The sequence below is a fragment of the Canis aureus genome, chromosome 7, assembly GCF_053574225.1.
Source record: "Canis aureus isolate CA01 chromosome 7, VMU_Caureus_v.1.0, whole genome shotgun sequence".
Classification (NCBI taxonomy): Eukaryota; Metazoa; Chordata; class Mammalia; order Carnivora; family Canidae; genus Canis; species Canis aureus.
In genome coordinates, this window is record NC_135617.1 from 14,094,748 (window position 1) to 14,112,429 (window position 17,682).

The 17,682-nt window shown below is 38.9% G+C and overlaps 1 protein-coding gene and 1 long non-coding RNA gene across 3 annotated transcripts in view; one reads left to right on the forward strand and one right to left on the reverse strand.

Annotated features, from left to right (window-relative positions):
• Nucleotides 1–17,682, forward strand: part of SIM1 (SIM bHLH transcription factor 1) — a 73,343-nt gene that overhangs the window by 48,809 nt on the left and 6,852 nt on the right. For both annotated transcript variants that reach the window (XM_077902971.1, XM_077902972.1), the window contains one exon: nucleotides 15,603–16,005. In XM_077902971.1, coding sequence (XP_077759097.1) covers nucleotides 15,603–16,005 — 403 coding nt within the window. The remainder of the gene's footprint in view (nucleotides 1–15,602; nucleotides 16,006–17,682) is intronic.
• LOC144317075 (uncharacterized) overlaps nucleotides 1–17,682 on the reverse strand; it is a 74,289-nt gene that overhangs the window by 46,089 nt on the left and 10,518 nt on the right. The window lies entirely within an intron of this gene.

The window sequence follows — 17,682 nt, forward strand, 5'->3', positions numbered from 1 at the left end:
ACTCCTGAAATTAATAATACAGTCTATGTTAACTACACTGAATTTAAGTAAAGAATTTTACATTGAAAATTTAAAAAATATTATTAAAAATGTGAAAAGATAATTTAAATGCAGTGTAGTATATATGTGATAAAAGCATGTGGTGGTAGCTGTGGTAGCATGTGCAGTGGGTGGGGGTGGTCAGCCCTTCCAGCAATGGACAGTGAGAGAACTAATGGCTTTGAGGCCTAGAGACCTTATATGTCATGGGGAGTTATCAGCAGGTACAAACTTATCCCTGTTTGCAAGGTCAGCAGTGGGGCCATGGGATGCCAGTCAATAAAGATCTTGAGCTCATGGTTGCTCCCTCAAGGACCGGACCCATGCTTGATCTCCCAACTGTGCTCTTCTAGCTTCCCACCCATTTACCCTTCTCCCATTACCTGTGTCCTAGAAGTTCTCTCACTCTAGAAGATTACAATGGTATCTTCATTTCCCCCCCCTACTTTGGGACATTTTCCTTTACAGTCTTCCCTGCTTCTCCAGATTGACCTGAAGAGACCATCAATCATGTCAGTGCTTGGAGACCTGCCATGGTTCTGGCTGTGACTCAAGGTCACCCATAATTGGGTCCTAAATTACCAGAGCCCCGTGATGCAGCCGGATCACTCTGCTCACTATTTGTTGAATCCCTTGTCCTTCCCTGCCTCCATACTTGTGCATGTCCGTTTATTTCTGCCTGCATTGGCCCTGTTTTTCAAAATTCTACCTATCTTCCAAGGCCTAGATTGAATGCTACATCTTTCATGAAATCTAACTGGATTATATTTCTCCTTTGGTTCTCTATTTAGAATCATCTACCTTCTATATATGTTGTGTCTCCTCTCTTGGATTATAATCTCCTTGAAAGTAGTAACCATGTCTATCTCTGCATCAACCTCACCCCAGCATCTAGTATGATATCTTCCACATATTTACTCACTAAATGTTAATGGAATGAATGAATGAATGAATGATTACATTAAAAAGTGTGAGAATACTTTGTTGGTTGCCCATAGAGATATAAAAACTCCAAGGAGGGTAAACATTCTGGTACTAAGGAATTTATAACCTATGTAAAAAGGCAGAAGATACACATGCAAAACAGCCTGGGGATGGTTTCATAGGTGCAAAATCCTGCAGCACAGATCAGATATCTAGGTGCTGAGGAGGATTTAGATGTGGAAGAGTAAATTAGATGAGTTGCAAGAGTAAAACTTTGAATAAGCATTCTTCTGGCTCTCACTCTAGGGGTGGAGAACCATCCACCTATCAAGTGGGCTTTCTATTCTCCATGTCCCCACCTCATCTTTGATGCAACAATGGAGAGATGTGACAAATTGTGTGTGTGTGTGTGTTGAATACAAAATAATTGCACTGACATCTGACAGTCTGTGCATGAAATGCCATTTGACATGTCTTCCATCTCAGAGACCTGTCTTTGTTTCCAGATTCAGCCCTAGTTCAAGGGCTCACCTCCCATGATCAGTAGATACTTTCCAGATCACTCTCTTATTCTTCTTTTAATAATTCATATGCACTTTTTGTATTATACCGTTAGTAATATTATGCTCTATGTGGGATAGATTTCTTCTATAAGAAAGGGTAAATTCTCTTAAAACACTGGTTTTTTTTGTTTGTTTGCTGGTTTGGTTTGGTTTTTGGTCTTCTGAACATAAGGGGCCTTGTGAGGGTCATGTTTCATGATATTTCTTGATCCTTGGCTCTTCTTCTACTGTATTCCTACTGTCTTTTTCTGGTTCCAGCCTCTCTGGAATAGGACATCACATTTAGACTACTTCATGTGTGTCATTATTTTTTCAGTCTCTGATCATTCCTGCCAGAGTAAATCATTTTCGGCATATACTTGCCTCATTACCCTCTGCCCCTGGCCTTCCTAAAAAACCTACATAGGCACCTGGGTGACTTAGTTCGTTAAGCATCTGCCTTCAGCTCAGATCATGATCCTGGAGTCCCTGGATGGAGCCCCACATCAGGCTCCCGGCTCAGCAGGCAGTCTGCTTCTTCGGCTTCCTCTGTCCCTCCCCACTGCTTGCACTCTCTCTTGCACATGAGCTCTCTCTCAAATAAATAAAAAAATCTTTTTAAAAACTCTACAGAGGCTCCTTGTTGGTTATAGTATGAGATCCAATCTCCAAATGTGATCCAGGTTACATGTCTGCCCCTGCCTGCTTTACCCCCATCTGCTCCAGCAGCCCCTCCAACAGCTCTCCACTCTAGCTAGAGTCCACTTGTCTGCAGAGCTTCTCAAATCCCCACCTACCCACAAAAGCACAACTGCAGACTACCTCTCATCCCCACAGATTCCTGGTTATAAGGCATAATTCATGTTACACATCTGCGTCAAAACATAAGATGGTGTGAATCTAGGGAAGAGTTAGTGTCAAAAAAAAAAAATTGGCATGCCCGGGTGGCTCAGTCAGTTAAGTGTCTACCTTAAACTCAGGTCATGATTCCAGGGTCTTGGGATTGGAGCCTTGAGTCAGGCTCCCTGATCAGCGGGAAGTCTGCTTCTCCCTTTCCCTCTCCCCATGATTGTGCTCTCTCTGTCAAGTAAATAAATAAATTCTTAAAAAAAAAAAAAAGACAGCAAGTAAAACAGTGCTGCTAAATCAAGTGGAAAGCCTCTGCTTTAGGCTTAATGGAAATGATAGCTGGAATTTGCAATTCTGCTCCTCAGCTGAACAGAGAAGAGGGGAATGGCTGCATCTACCATCAAAATGTATCCAGGGGAATTTATTTTAACAAAAACTATAAATAAAAATATGTTAAAACTAAATAGTGAAATTAAAGACAGCAATGCCTTATTTGACACTTTATGGTGGGATCTGACCCACCCATAATGGGAGCCTTCTAGAGTTAAGAAAGTTAGATTTGGGTATCTCTAAGAAATCTAGGTTTAACTCTTCCTTCTTTCACAATTGTTAGGAAATCTGTTAGCATATTATTCTACATTGAATTGCTCTGATTTTCTGGAAGGTCAAGGTTCTGATTTATATTGTTTAATAGTTTGTGCTATTTTAATTTTTCTCATTATTTTAATGTGTTTGGCTTAGCAGAAGAAAAGACAGAACCATTTTTCCGTTTACAGATACCACACTGAAAACTGCTTAACTTGGTAGAGGGCCTTTGAGCTTCAATTTCTTTTCACAAAATTGCAAATCTGATAGATCATCTCTTCCAGCAGGCAGAAAGCAGGTACTCTAGCTGCCAGTCTGTTGGCCCAGTTCTAGGACACTGTCAAGAGTAGCCTGGGCAGCCAGACCTTTGTCCAGACCCAGAATAAACCAGTAGAAGACTCAACAATGCTGCAAGAAGAGGTTGGAACAGGTGGCACCACCTATACCCATCTAATTCATGTCCATCTAATCTGCCACTTCCATGTGAAAAATCAGGGGGTGAATTGGAGCATTGGTGAAAGAATGGCGGTGGTTCTGGCTCATGCCTGAACCATCACCATTAGAAACCCAGGATTTACCCAGTGGGCTAGAGCTATTTCTGTATTATCTATGCAAGTTGGGATATTCTTGATCATTTGCAGCTGCATATGCCATGACATAAAAGGCTTAATTAAATACTTCTTCAAATATGTTTATTACCTGTTTAAAATCTTCAGTGTAATGAAAATGCCTGCAAGCCTTTAGGACTTTACCTTTGGATTTACAAAAGGATGTGGATTGTGGATTTGGTGGTTTGGGAACAGCTCTCTCCATATGGAACCCTATAGGACTATGATTCCTTATAGAATTACATTGTAGGAAATCTGGCCTCAGGTCCGGAGTGCTGGTTCCCTTCCAGCTGCACATCACCCTGACAGCTAATGAGATGTCAACTATGGTTACTTTTCTGTGAGAAAAATGAGTGAACCAGATCCCAGGAACATTTCTGTAACTGTGGGGGGTGGATTAAGAGAAGGCCTATGACGTTCCAAACCGTACTTAAGGCACATTGAAAAACTTCCCATGTTTCTACTTCATGAAATATATCAGGGAACTCACAGGTGTGAAAGATTCCTCACCAGAATATTCTTTGAGCTAAAAATAACTAAAATGTGGATTAAATTTAAAAGCAATGTTACAATAAATTATGGTTATAAGGGGAGCAAATCACAAAAATAATGAGAGAAAATCCTGTGAACATATTTTTAAACAGTGAATATGAGAAACTGACAATACTATTTTCCAAATGAAGGAAGAAATGGCCAAAATATTTAAAATTGCTAAATTTGAGTCTGAATTTTGAGTCTGTATTTGCTTTCTAGTTATTTATGGTATAAATGGAAATCTTTATTGCTCAGTTCTAGTAAAACCATCCTTGACTCTGGTATGTGACTCACTTGATTTTTTTTTCTTTTAAAATGTGTTCTCTAATTTTTCTTGAGGAAGTTTATTTTAGAGCTTAATGTTTTCTTAAAAGATTTATTTATTCTCATGAATAAATAAAGAAATTATTTATGAGAGACCGAGAGAGAGAGAGAGAGAGAGAGAGAGAGGCAGAGACATAGGCAGAGGGAGAAGCAGGCTCCATGCAGGGAACCTGATGTGGGACTCGATCCTGAGTCTCCAGGATCAGGCCCTGGGCTGAAGGCATCGCTTAAACTGCTGAGCCACCGGGCTGCCCTAGAGCTTAACTTTAAATTAAACTGGATTTCATAAAAAAATTCATAAGGATTTTCTTTTCCAGTGCTAAATATTTTGCTGTGTACAAGTTATTGTTATACTTAGCCTTTCTTAATGTGTAGTCTATACAGAATAATTCTTGCTGTTGATTAATAAGACAGTAACTTAGAAATAAGTGGAGCAAGAAATTTCTACCTACCACTAGTAGGAGTGCAGGAATGTAGAAAATAATGTCTGCTTGACATCCTTTTTGCAGTTTCAGTTAGTTAAGACTTCTCGGTAGTACAATTTTTCAAGTTAGAAACGGCCTCTATTATTTCACTGCTGTTCTGTTACATTATCACAGGCACGTGTTTTCACTCAGCTTCTCAGATTAGCAAAATAACCTGCATAATTGTTGTTTTAAAATGCATTTTATTTTGATGTTAGTTTTTCTCTTACCCTTCTGTTTATCCTTGAGAAAACCCCTGGCAATCTCCAATTTGTGTTAAGCCAAAGCCATTCTTTATAGTAAACACAACTCCTGTTTGAGGGAAGCATCCCCAGCAGTGGGGGTTATTTTAATGGACATGCTGTATTACTTTAATCTAACCCTTTTACCATCTGTTCTTCCCATAACAGTGAATGAAAAAAAAGAACATATTTTATGTTTCAGGGTTACATTAGTAAAAAGTAAGATAAAAGTGATTTAAAAGCATGCATATGTTCTTAGTACAATGCAGTCTGCATCTGTGATGTTTTTTCTCATGGTTCAGACACAAATCAAGAGGAAAGCTGCTCATGCCTGATAGAGTGAAAGTTTTTCATGGAAAACAGGACTTTACCATAAGAGGGTCTCTCTCTATATTTTACAGCTAGAAATGATAAAAACCTCAATGAGTTGCCAGAATAAAAATAGATAACTGTAACATCTATTGTTGGAACATCTGGCATTTTTTCCTTGAGTTGGATGGTTGCTGGCACATCCGGATGAATGCAGAGCACCTGTCTGGAAGGAACCTCATGACTGGTATTGAAGGAAGACTATCTGTGGGTGGGATTGTGGTGGAAAAACATTTCTGTGATGAGAGGACATCGCTCAAGGGTCTAGAGCATAGTGTTTAGAGAAAGTCTCCTATGTGAAGACACACCTGGGGACCCGGCACCATTACTGTGTAGAGGGTGGGACACTGTTGTCTCAGTATCTAAATACACCATGTCTCTAGAAGAGTCTGGAGAATGGGAAAGAGCAAGGGCTCTCTAGAATTGAATCCCTCCTCTTAAATGTCACAGTCATGTGGCCTTGGGCAAATTTTTTGTTTTTTGAGCTTCATTTGCTGCATCTGTAAAGGGATTAATAATACTTTTAAGATGTTAGCCTTTAATAAGATAATGTCCGTGGGATCTCAGCAGAGTGACTAGCACATAGCAAGTATTTGGTAATGGTAGCTATTGTTGTTATGGATATTAGTTAGCATATGCGAACCATACAGTCAATTGCCTCTTGATCAATCATAAACTCCTGTTTACCTTCCCAAGCAACTACAGTGTTAAGAGAGAGAAATGGCTCCCTTCTTTGAACTCCTAAACTATATTGCTTTTCTCCTTAATCAGGGCCTACGCCATTTTCTAACTTGTATTAAAGTTATGTTCTGTGCACTGTTTATGTTCTGGTCACTAGTGTGAAGGTGGGGCTGCATTTCTCATATCACCAGGCATACTACTCTGCAAATAGTAGGCACTCAATAAATATTAGAATGTATCACAGGATGAATTATTGCAGAGTTCCCATTGGATGCATATTAAGTGCCAGCTGATGGCTTAGACCTTTAACCAGATGAGATATCAGTCTGTTCTGGAAGGGAAGATCCTTTTGTGAACTGAATCCCAAGAAGGGGAGCTGGGAGGTATGGATGTCATTTGACATCCATTTCTGGCAGTCATCCAAGCTCTTTGCCTGCCAGCTTTAGCCCACCTTTGGTGGGTGGCATTTAGTTTTACATCTCATGAGAACGAGGACATCTTTCATATGACTTATTTTTTAGTTTGCCAATATGAATGTCTGTTTTGAAAATTAAATTTTAAATAAGAAATAGGGATAAGTTAAGGTGCGGAGTATTCAGAATGACAAAACATTTTCTAAGAAAGAAAAACAGAGGTTTCAGCAAAATTAACCCAAAATTAATTTTCAGTGAACTTTCTTTGATTAACCTAATTAAATAAAATAGGGAATTATGGGCGGCTCTGGTGGCTCAGCGGTTTAGCGCTGCCTTCAGCCCAGGGCATGATCCTGGAGACCCGGGATCAAGTCTCATGTCGGGCTTCCTGCATGGAGGCTGCTTCTCCCTCTGCCTGTGTCTCTGCCTCTCTCTGTGTCTCTCATGAATAAATAAATAAAATCTTAAAAAAAAATAAAATAGGGAATTAAATCATTCAGTTTCTTAGCATTATATATAGGAAAAAATGCCCTTACCTTTTCAAAGACTGGCAGATATTCTATAGCTCCTAAAACATTATTTTGTTTTACTAGAAAATAGTATGGATGCCAAAAATTGTTAGAGAAATCATCTACAGGGCTTGCATGTATTCCAGTCCATCATGATTTCCATTATCTCTCCACCCTTAAAACACATCTTTGAGCTTTGAATCAAAGCTTAAGCAATAAGAACCGGTGGTACCAAAGTTCATTTCAGCTTTGAAAATCAGAATATTTGGAAGGAATACTAGTATTTGGAAGGAATACACCTAGTATTTAGGTGATTGGCCAGTGGCCTGATTTCTTTATCCTCTAACATATATGTTTTTTTATCTTTTACATACCTGTTGAGTGGGACTGAAAAATATGTCCTCTAGATAATATAGTCTATGGAAAAAAACAGTTTTTACAAGATGGTGGTAGGATAACCATTCTTGTTTACCCAAGTGAAAGTTATTAATTAAGGACATTTACATAATACATATGTATCTGTAATATGTTTGCATTTTTAAGAGTGCTTTGCTATGTATTGTTTATTTGCTCCTCATTCCAATCCCACAGTGTAGATAGTTTGTTCCTATTCTGGAGATGGGAAAACCAAGACCCAATGAAAGTGGTCTTTTGTACAAGTCATGCAGTAGTGCATAGGTTTACTACTGCATAGTCACGTGATAGTAGACTAGGGTCCTCCCATATCTGAGTCCAATGTCGTTTCTACTGGAATCCCTAGTTGATAACTTAAAATTGCATTTTTATGCACAAAGTATTGATCACCAGTAATGAAAAACAAAAATATCTATATAATCAAGTTACAGCTTTTTGGGGCAAGTTTCCATTTCTTCAGAAAAAAATTTTTCATTTAATAGCTTTGTCTCTAATTATTCTATAAATAAGATAATCAGTGTACTATATGGGATTTTTAAGTTTTAAAATGTTTTGAAAATGATTTTATACATAAAGAAACGCTGCAAGGATAGGAAATTATTCCTACATATGAAACCTAGGTTCACCAGTACTTAACATTTTGCTATATTTGCTTTATCATTTTGATTCTCTCTTTTCCTCATTATTTATTTTTTTCTGAATCATTTCATAGTAGGTTCCATATATGATGCCTCTTTACCTAAGCCTTAGTACTTCAAGGTGTATTGCTTGGTCTAATAATTCTTTAGAAGTGGGAAATTGCAGTTTAAAAAAAATTTTTTTTAAGATTTATTTATTTTAGAGAGAGAGTCCGGGGAGGGGTGGAGGGAGAGAGAATTCTCAAGCAGACTCTACACTGAGTGAGGAGCCCCACACAGGGCTCAATACAAGGACCCTGAGATCATGACCTGAGCCAGAATCAAGAGTTAGTCACTCAAATAACTGAGCCACCCAGGCGCCCTGGAAATTGCAATTTTTGTTAAGAATTGCCAAATTGCCCTCCTCGGTAGGGGAACAATTGTATCCACTTGCATTCCCACCAGCAATATGTGGGAGCAGCTGCTTCCCCACACTCTGTCAGTGTACGGTCAAGATTCTGAAGTTTTGCTAGTCTGACAGATAAGAAATAGTATCTCAGTGCTGTTTTAATTTGCATTTATTTTATTAAGAGGTTAACTATTTTTTTCATATGTTTAGGAGTTTTTGCTTTTTTTGTGAATAACCAGTTTATATCTTTTGGTTATTTTTCATTTTGCTTTCTTTTGGTTTCTTTTCTCTTTCTAGCTTTTGAATTGAGAATTGAACTTACTTTTATTCTCTCATTGTTATTAAGTTAGCTTTGTATCCTGTAAGTCCAGACATAATATCTTCACTATCTTTTCCCCAGAAAAATCTATAGTTTATGTTTGTATTTGCCCATTTTCCCCAAGAGTTGTTTAATGGTTTGGTAGTGGGGGGATTTGGGTGAAAGAGCTTTATAAAAAATAGTTTTGAATTTCTATTTTTTATAGTCAAAAATTGTTTTGATTTCTATTTTTTATTCATCATTGTCAGTGTTATTTATAATATTTATACTTTGTGAAATTACCTGAGGCTCCCTTTGTGACCTACTATTTGATCAATTTTGATGATTAATCATATACATGAAGGTTTATTCTGTATTATCAGTGTGTAAAGTTTGATTGATAGCCCTAAACTTTAACTGATTTTTTTTTTCTTTTGTGGTCTTTTAGAAAAGAACTACTTTACTTGTCTTACACTGAAAGAGTGGTTTCTTAGTTTCCTATTTCTCCTTGCATCTCCTGTAGTTTTTCTGTATGTAGGTGATATTGAGGTGTTATTTGATGCATAGGCAGATAGACATAGAAAAGATGATTTGAAGCAAGAAAGTGGTGTGATTAGATATGCGTCAGAAAGATCTGTGAGGTGGCTAGGTTCTGGGAATACCCAATGATAGGCCAGTTTGGGACCTCCTGGGATTCATTTGTTTTTCCCTTACAGAAAGTAGAGTGGTAATTTCCAGGGGCTAGAAGGGGGGGGGAGAATAGGGAGTTATTGTTTGATGGCTATAGAGTTTCAGTTTGCAGGACAGAGTTCTGGAGATGGATGGTGCTGATGGTTGCACAGGAGTGAGATCATGCTCACTGTCACTGAAATGTAGGCTTAAAAATGGGTTACATTGGAAATTTTATGTGCATTTTACCAGAGTTAAAAATAACTTAAAAAAGGAAGAGCACAATAACAAAGAGGACCACAGGGCTGCCTGGGAGGCTCAGTCCATTAAGCGTCCAACTCTTGGTTTCAGCTCAGGTCATGATCTCAGCATCCTGAGATCAAGCCCCTGAGCTCAGCTCCAAATCTGCCTAAGATACTCTCTCTCTCCCTCTCCTTCTGCCCCTCCTGCTCGTGCTTCTTCTCTTTCTCAAATAAGTAAATAAATCTTTAAAAAAAGGAGGACCAGAAAGTGGAAAAAAAGTACTGTTCTAGACATATATGTATAGGCTTTTATATGACTATAATTTTCATTTGTCTGGAAAAATGTCCAAGATTGCATATGGTAGTTGTATGTTTAAGGTTTTTGTTCTTGTTGTTGTTGTTAAACTGTCAGACTGTTTTCCAGAGCAGCTGTATCATTTAACATTCCCACCAGCAATTTTTGGGTGATCCAGTTTTGCTGCATCTTTGTCAGCATTTGTTGTTTTCACTATTTTTAATTTTAGTCCAGTCTAATAGGTAGTGATATTTAATTATGGTTTTAATTTGCATCCCTTAATTGCTAATGATAGTCCACAGCTTGTCTTTTCATCCTTTTAACAGAATTTTTTTTACAAAGCAAAAGTTTTCAATTTTGATCAAGTCCAATTTATCAAAACTTTTTAATGCATTATATTTTTGGTACCAAGTCTGAAAAGTCTTTGCCTAGCCCCAGATTTTAAAGATTTTCTCTTTTTTGTTATTTTCTAAAAGTTTTACAATTTTATTTTTTTTTTTAATTTTTTTTATTTATTTATGATAGTCACACACAGAGAGAGAGAGAGAGAGAGGCAGAGACACAGGCAGAGGGAGAAGCAGGCTCCATGCACCGGGAGCCCGACGTGGGATTCGATCCCAGGTCTCCAGGATCGCACCCTGGGCCAAAGGCAGGCGTTAAACCACTGCGCCACCCAGGGATCCCAAGTTTTACAATTTTATATTTATATTTTGTCTTTTATATATTTCTATTTTATATATAAGTCTGTGATTCATTTGAGTTAATTTTTATATAAGTTATGAGATGTGGGTTGAAGTTCATTTTATTTTTGCCTGTAGATGTCCAATTATTCTGGCCACCATTTGTTGAGAAGTCTGTCTTTCCTTTACTGAATTGCTTTTGCTCCTTTGTAAAAAATCAGCAGGGCATATTTATATGGGTTTCTTTATGGGTTCTGTATTCTGTTTTATTGATCTGTAAATATATTTTTCTACTTATACCACACAGTTATGATTATTCTAGGTATATGGTAAGTGTTGAAGTTGGGCAGACAGATTCTCTCTCTCACTTTATTCTCATTTTTCAAATTGTTATAACAATTCTAGTTCCTTTGCCTTCTACATAAACACTTTGCATATCTTTGACCTTTTCTTTTTTTTTTTTAATTTTTATTTATTTATGATAGTCACAGAGAGAGAGAGAGAGAGAGAGAGAGAGAGAGAGAGGCAGAGACACAGGCAGAGGGAGAAGCAGGCTCCATGCACTGGGAGCCCGATGTGGGATTCGATCCTGGGTCTCCAGGATCGCGCCCTAGGCCAAAGGCAGGCGCCAAACCGCTGCGCCACCCAGGGATCCCTCTTTGACCTTTTCTATCTTCTTTCAACCACTTTGACCTTTTAATTTTCTGTATCCAATTTTTGTTTCCTTACATGTTTTCCAGCTCATCCTCAATTTCCCTCATTAAGTTTTCATTCAAATCTGTACCCTTTTCACAACTTGTAGCTAATTCTTCGTTTATTCAATTTCTTTGAATTTGGTCAGTTTTCCCTGCATTTTTTCCCCGTTTTGTTGTTGTTGGATGGGGTTTTGGGGTCCATTTCTTAGTTTTAAAATTTCTGATTCTGAGTGTGTGCACTCAAGTGTATCATGTCTGCTCGTCAAAGGTACTTATTTCAGTTTGGTATATTGTCTTACAACTTTCCTTTGTGACATAGTTGGTTATTTGACGAGAATTTCTAACAGCTGAGATGATTGTATTTCCATTTCATGGTTTTTTTTTTTTTTTTCCCCCTACAGGAGTTTTATACTGAATTTAGTTTTTTTTCCCTACTCCTTAACACTTCAAGGGTTGGGTTATTATTTTAAGAGTACCATGTCTTGTCAATTTTGTGAAATACAGTTGTGTACATGGATGATGATGATGGTAGAGAGGCAGTAGAAAGAAGGAATTCCTGTCCTGTCTTCTGGATCCTTAATTTCCCCTTCTTCCTCCTTTCTTTTCACTGCTATCTCTTTTATGGACACAACCCATTCTCAATTTACATTCGTCTCTTATGAAAATAACACTTGTCCCAGGCTGCTACCTTAGATTTTACTTGATTTTGAGCCCTTTTCCTGGGGCTAGTGCCATGAACTACCAGATACTGACTTCTGTTCTCATTTTGGCACTTATTTGCGGTGTACTTTTTCTTTCTGTGGACAATTTTGTCTGTTTTGCCTGTGTCCTAAACTTCTCTCTCCCTCCTTTCTCTCTCTCTCTCTCTCTCTCTCTCAAATTTATCTTTCTCTCCTCTCTGTCTCTGTCTCTCTCTCAGAGTCTCTTACATCTGCTCTTACCCTACTCCCTGGACCCAAAGTTTCATAGTAGTTGCTGTTTGACTTTTTATTTTTATTTTTTATAAACTGAAGTTTAGCATACTCTCTGCTTCCAAGTAATGCCGATAGCATGGGTTATGGGTGATTCAATTTGTGCTCTTTGTTCTGGGGCTAGGATATGTGAAGAGGTACGGATTCAAATGGCTGCCATTATCCTGCCAGAAGCCTCTAGAATATAATAATTTATTGACCAAAAGGCATCATGCAGTCCCTATAAAACTTGTGCCATAAGGGGACACTTGGGGGTAAAATTTACATAATAGTAAAATAAAACTTACATAACAACTTTCTTTTTATAACCATGACAATAAAAATTCTTGGACTTGGATTATAGTTCTAAGTAATTTATCTCTTTTAAATAAGTGAAATAGAAAGGCAGGCATAGGAATCTCATGTTTCAACATTAGAAAGGATATCAAATAATGATTGTATCATATATTATTTTAAAGGTGAAAGACAAGTTAGAGAGCACCTAATCTAATCCAATATATCATTATACAGGTGAGGCTAAGAAAAGTAAAGTAATTTGTCTAAGTTTACCCTAAGAGTTACAAGCAGGGGTGCACCTAGAACCAGGATCTCTTGGCTCCCTATCCCTATTTCCTCTTCTGTCACATGGTCCCCATTGTGGTTTGGCCTTTGGTAAGTTAAGTGTCATCATGAGCCTTCTCCTTTTGGGACAAAAGAAATTAAGTCAGTTGGCCAAGATTGACTGTGTAGTAGGCAGCAAAGGTAGGTTTGAGGAAGGCCTGGAGCCTTCCTACGCACCTTTCACTGATTGTGTGGCACATTTTGCCCGCCTTCCTTTCTGCTCTCTCTTTCCTTAAGAGCTGATGAACATCTGAAATTTTTCAGATCAATTCATGGGTCTGTAGTATTCTCAACAGAGTTTACATCTCATATTCATTTTTAAAGGGGTGAGTCTGGCTCAGAGGGTTGATGGTACACACAGGTGCAAGTTTACAGGCCTTGAAAAACAAGGTTTGCACCTAGGCTTTTCCTCTGTACCTCTAAAGCCGTGTCAGATCTTCTTGGTCTAACTCAACCACCCAACTTCCGCCTGCTTCAAAGGCAGTGTACTTGCTGTCATTGCTTCCTGACTATTGACAAGAGGCTTATCCATCAAATTCTTCTTTGGGTGCTCTTGAAATGTGTACCTCATGTATGTCAGGGTTGCTTTGTGTTGAATTTTCTTTGTGAGCGAAGGACATAATGTTCTTCTCTGCTGCGCCAATAGCACTTTCCCATATACACTCAGGGAAAGCTTTTTCCCCTCTCAACAAGGCTCAAAAGTCTTGACTAGAGTGCTTCAGAAATAGGCCTGGTTTATACTTTTATCAAAACAAGCAGAGTCTGGGCAATTCCTAGCTTGGAAGAGCACCAGTGGTCTAAAATTTTCCTAGGCAAGTGCACAAATGGTGTTACCAAAGGGCAAATGTATAGCACTCTGATTCTCCCTCGATTAGGAGAAGGGGTGCCTATGCTTACTCGGCGAAAGTGAAGGTGACATCATATAAAGTGAGAGGCTGGTGTTCAAGGGGTGAAAGGGCTGATAGCATGTGGAGGTGTGATGTAGGGGATGTGGCCCTCGGGATGCCTCATTGTGCTCATCTTACAGTTCTGCAGGGCAAGAAGTTACATTTACTATTTTTTTTTTGATGGAATATACTGATAGTCCATATATACATTCGCAAAATAATTAAAGTGATAATTAGATATGGTAACAGAAAGATCTCGAAATTTGTGTAGAACTCTTTCCTGAACATGCTATGTTATTAGCATACTTTGGAGTTCCCCCAGAGGAACCTCTGTATTTCATCTCTCTGGTTCCAAGAGCCCCCAGGCAGAGCTGCCTGCATTACTCCTGGGCCTCCCACAGCATGACACATCCATCCCCTTTTCTCCTGGGGTAAGAAAGAAAATGTAATGAACTCATATTTTGGTTCTAGACACTGTATTTTGGTACCTGAAGCTTTTCTGGATAGGTCTCTAACATTGAATCCTTTTTTCTCTCTTCTCTTCCTTGACAATGATTTATCTCATGTGTAAAATCATGGTTGGAGCATAGGCTTTGAGACCAGATAGAGTGTGAGGTGGCCATTCCATCTTATTAAAACTCTCAGTGATGCGCTTTCCCCATCTGTAAAATGGACATATGTTACTGTCTGGGTGGCTATGAGTATTCAATGGTATAATATGTGTATAATTCTTAGCAACTGTCAGACATACTGTAAGTTCTCAATAAATGGCATTTATTATTAGCAAGGTGGGTAATCTCTGTATGGTACCTAGACTTGTGTTTGGCCTAGGTAACCAAAAACCAGTCGAAATTATATTACTAATTTGAGTGGCTCGTGAGGAACTTCGAACTGAGCATACCTCCTAGGGAGGTCTGCCAAAATCTTTTACATTTTCTTTCAACACCAGATCAAATAACTCTGGCAACAGGTGAGTAGCGTGATTCCAGCAAGGCACAGGGATTGCCTGCAGCTGTTTTGTCCTATGATCCTATGCATACCTGAAGTCTTACTTTAGGAAGCCAGGAACATATCCTAGTGAATAGGTTCAGCCAACACGGGCAAGTCTTTTGAAAAGTTATATTGTGATTGAATTAGCTAAGCCTTTGTTAACTATCCTATCAGGTAGCCAGCCTGGCCCTCAGAGAGTTAACAGTCCAGTGTGAAGAGTGAAGGTGCAGCCCTTGGGGCCTTAGACCTTATTTTTGTTTTGTCTTTTTTTTAAATAAGAAAAAAAATCTGAACAGCAAATTGAAATAAAACATCTTGGACCCTCCCTTTGGCAATACCACGTGGGTGGTGATGGAGGACTTGGGTTTGAATCTTGACTCTGCCACCGGCTAACCTGTGGCCTTGAGCAAATAATTTTCTCTCTTGGGTCTTATTTCTCTATTCATGTAATGCGTTACTAAAGAACTAGGTGAGGTCACTCACGTGAAACACTTCCCACAGCGCCTGGTATTTAGTTCCTTCATTATTTTTACCTTTCAGCAGCTAATAGGATTTTCTTTTGAGGCACCATGACTGATTAAGTGATTCCAAGTCAGGGGTGCCCAGCGTGGTGCTAGAGATTGTAGAGTTTATTTTGTTGCCTTAAGCCCAATAGGACCTTCGTAGTTCTTAGCGGAATAAAAAGGCTATATATATATATATATATTTTTTTTTTTTTTTGAAATGTACTTTTTTCACTCTCTTGGTTTCAGTATTCGGGATTTCACACGGAAAGATCTGAATCTGATCACGACAGCCAGTGGGGTGGAAGTCCCCTGACCGACACAGCCTCTCCACAGCTCCTGGACCCCTCGGAGAGGCCGGGCTCTCAGCATGATGCATCATGCGCCTACAGACAGTTCTCTGATCGCAGCTCCCTCTGCTACGGCTTTGCACTGGACCATTCCAGGCTGGTGGAAGAGAGGCATTTCCACACCCAGGCCTGCGAGGGAGGCCGGTGTGAGGCAGGCAGGTACTTCCTGGGAACGCCACAGTCCGGGAGGGAGCCCTGGTGGGGCTCTCGGGCAGCCTTGCCCCTGACCAAGTCTTCCCCAGAAAGCAGAGAAGCCTATGAAAACAGCATGCCTCACATCGCTTCAGTCCACAGGATCCACGGTAAGGGCAGTTGAAATGACTCCTGAGCTGGTGGCATTGGGCCCCTGGGCAAGTTTCTAATATTCTAGGTTTGACACAGAAGGGACTGACCTAGTGGTTTTCTCCTTTGAATTTACAAATCAGAAACTCAACACCAGTCGGATTTTATAAACCAAACCCACTCTTTTTAAGTGTATTGATTTTGCTTAATGGTTGCCAAATGCATTTATATTTTATAGGTGAGTAAAAATTATTCCGGTTGCAAACATCATAAAAAGTATAGAAATTAAAGTCAACTGTGGAGTAAGTCTCTTGAACTTGTAAGATGTATGTGTTTAAAGGTCTTATGTATTATTTTCTTCTGTATTCTGGTGCTTCAAAAGTGGACCTCTGTAGTTTTGGGGCTCATTTAGCAATGCTTCTCAATGAGGGCCCCACTGACCTGTTGGGGAGGCCAGGCTTTGCCTTATGGCCTGTCACTCACTTCACAGGTGTTTTAACCCTCCTGGCCCTCTGAGCATTCAATACTGGTCACCAGCCCCTTCCACCGTTATTAGGACAACCCACAATGTCTTCTGTGAGTAAAAGATGGGGTGATGTCTAAAACTCATGGAAACTTTACCCTGGGATTATTATGCAGTCTTACGACCACATAGAAATGGGCACTGTGGTGGAAGCCGTTAGTGTCAGTAACGCCCTTCTTTGTTCATTTCAAAGCCAAGTGGTGAAGGAGAGCCCATTCTGTCCATTCTAAGCTTGGGGCCAGGCAGCTCTCTGACCCCCTCCCTATTGCATTAAAAGTCAGTGACATAAAGATTGATCTACTGGGCTGATATTTCTCTTCTTGCTGGGTCTTGAGGATGGAAAATGTGCTGGACAATGCTGTACCCACCCATAGTCTTTCTGTCAAATACCACCCAGGCACTGACTGCCTTCCACGAAGGATTTTAATTTGTTTCTGTTTTTGCTTTTTATTTTTCTGCCTTTGTTTCAAGTTTCTCTAGTATGGTAGGCTGGTAATGGAAACCCAGGGCAAAGGGCAATTGCTTGCCAAAGAATGGAGTGAAGCGAAAATCCTGGCTTAACCTACAAGGGCTGGAAGAAAATAATAGAAATAAAATAAGAAGAAAAAGGAAAAGGAAAGCAATGAATAGTGTGATCCAGGGCTTCTCTTCTGCATTAAGCAGTTTACAGCTTTCATATGTCCCTTCCTGCTTTTCTTTTCCCTTTTTGTATGGACTTCACACTGCTTTAAGAATAATGTAGTTTATGGAGTATATTTCAGATGCATTGTTCCTCTGCATTAGATCTCTCTCCTTGGTTCAGAAGAGATTGCTATTAACATTTTAAATATTTATTTATTCTTTACCTTACTTCAGAAATAATCTAAGATACCAAAGTTACCGTGTGAGCATATATGAAACTGAGATTTATATCTCTAGATTTGAGGAGACAATATTTATATTTTTGATTGGAATAAGATAAATACATATATGTGTATATTTATATGTATACATAAATGTATGTATATATCTATTTAACCCTCAGTTTTAAAACTAACATTAGAGCTTTATTGTAACTCTTTATGATACATTTAATAATTTTAACATTTTAGATGATTTATTTGGAATTGGGAAAGTAGTCCAGTCTTTATTATTGTCTTCCTCAAACCCAGTGGAAAGCATTTTCTAAGCATCA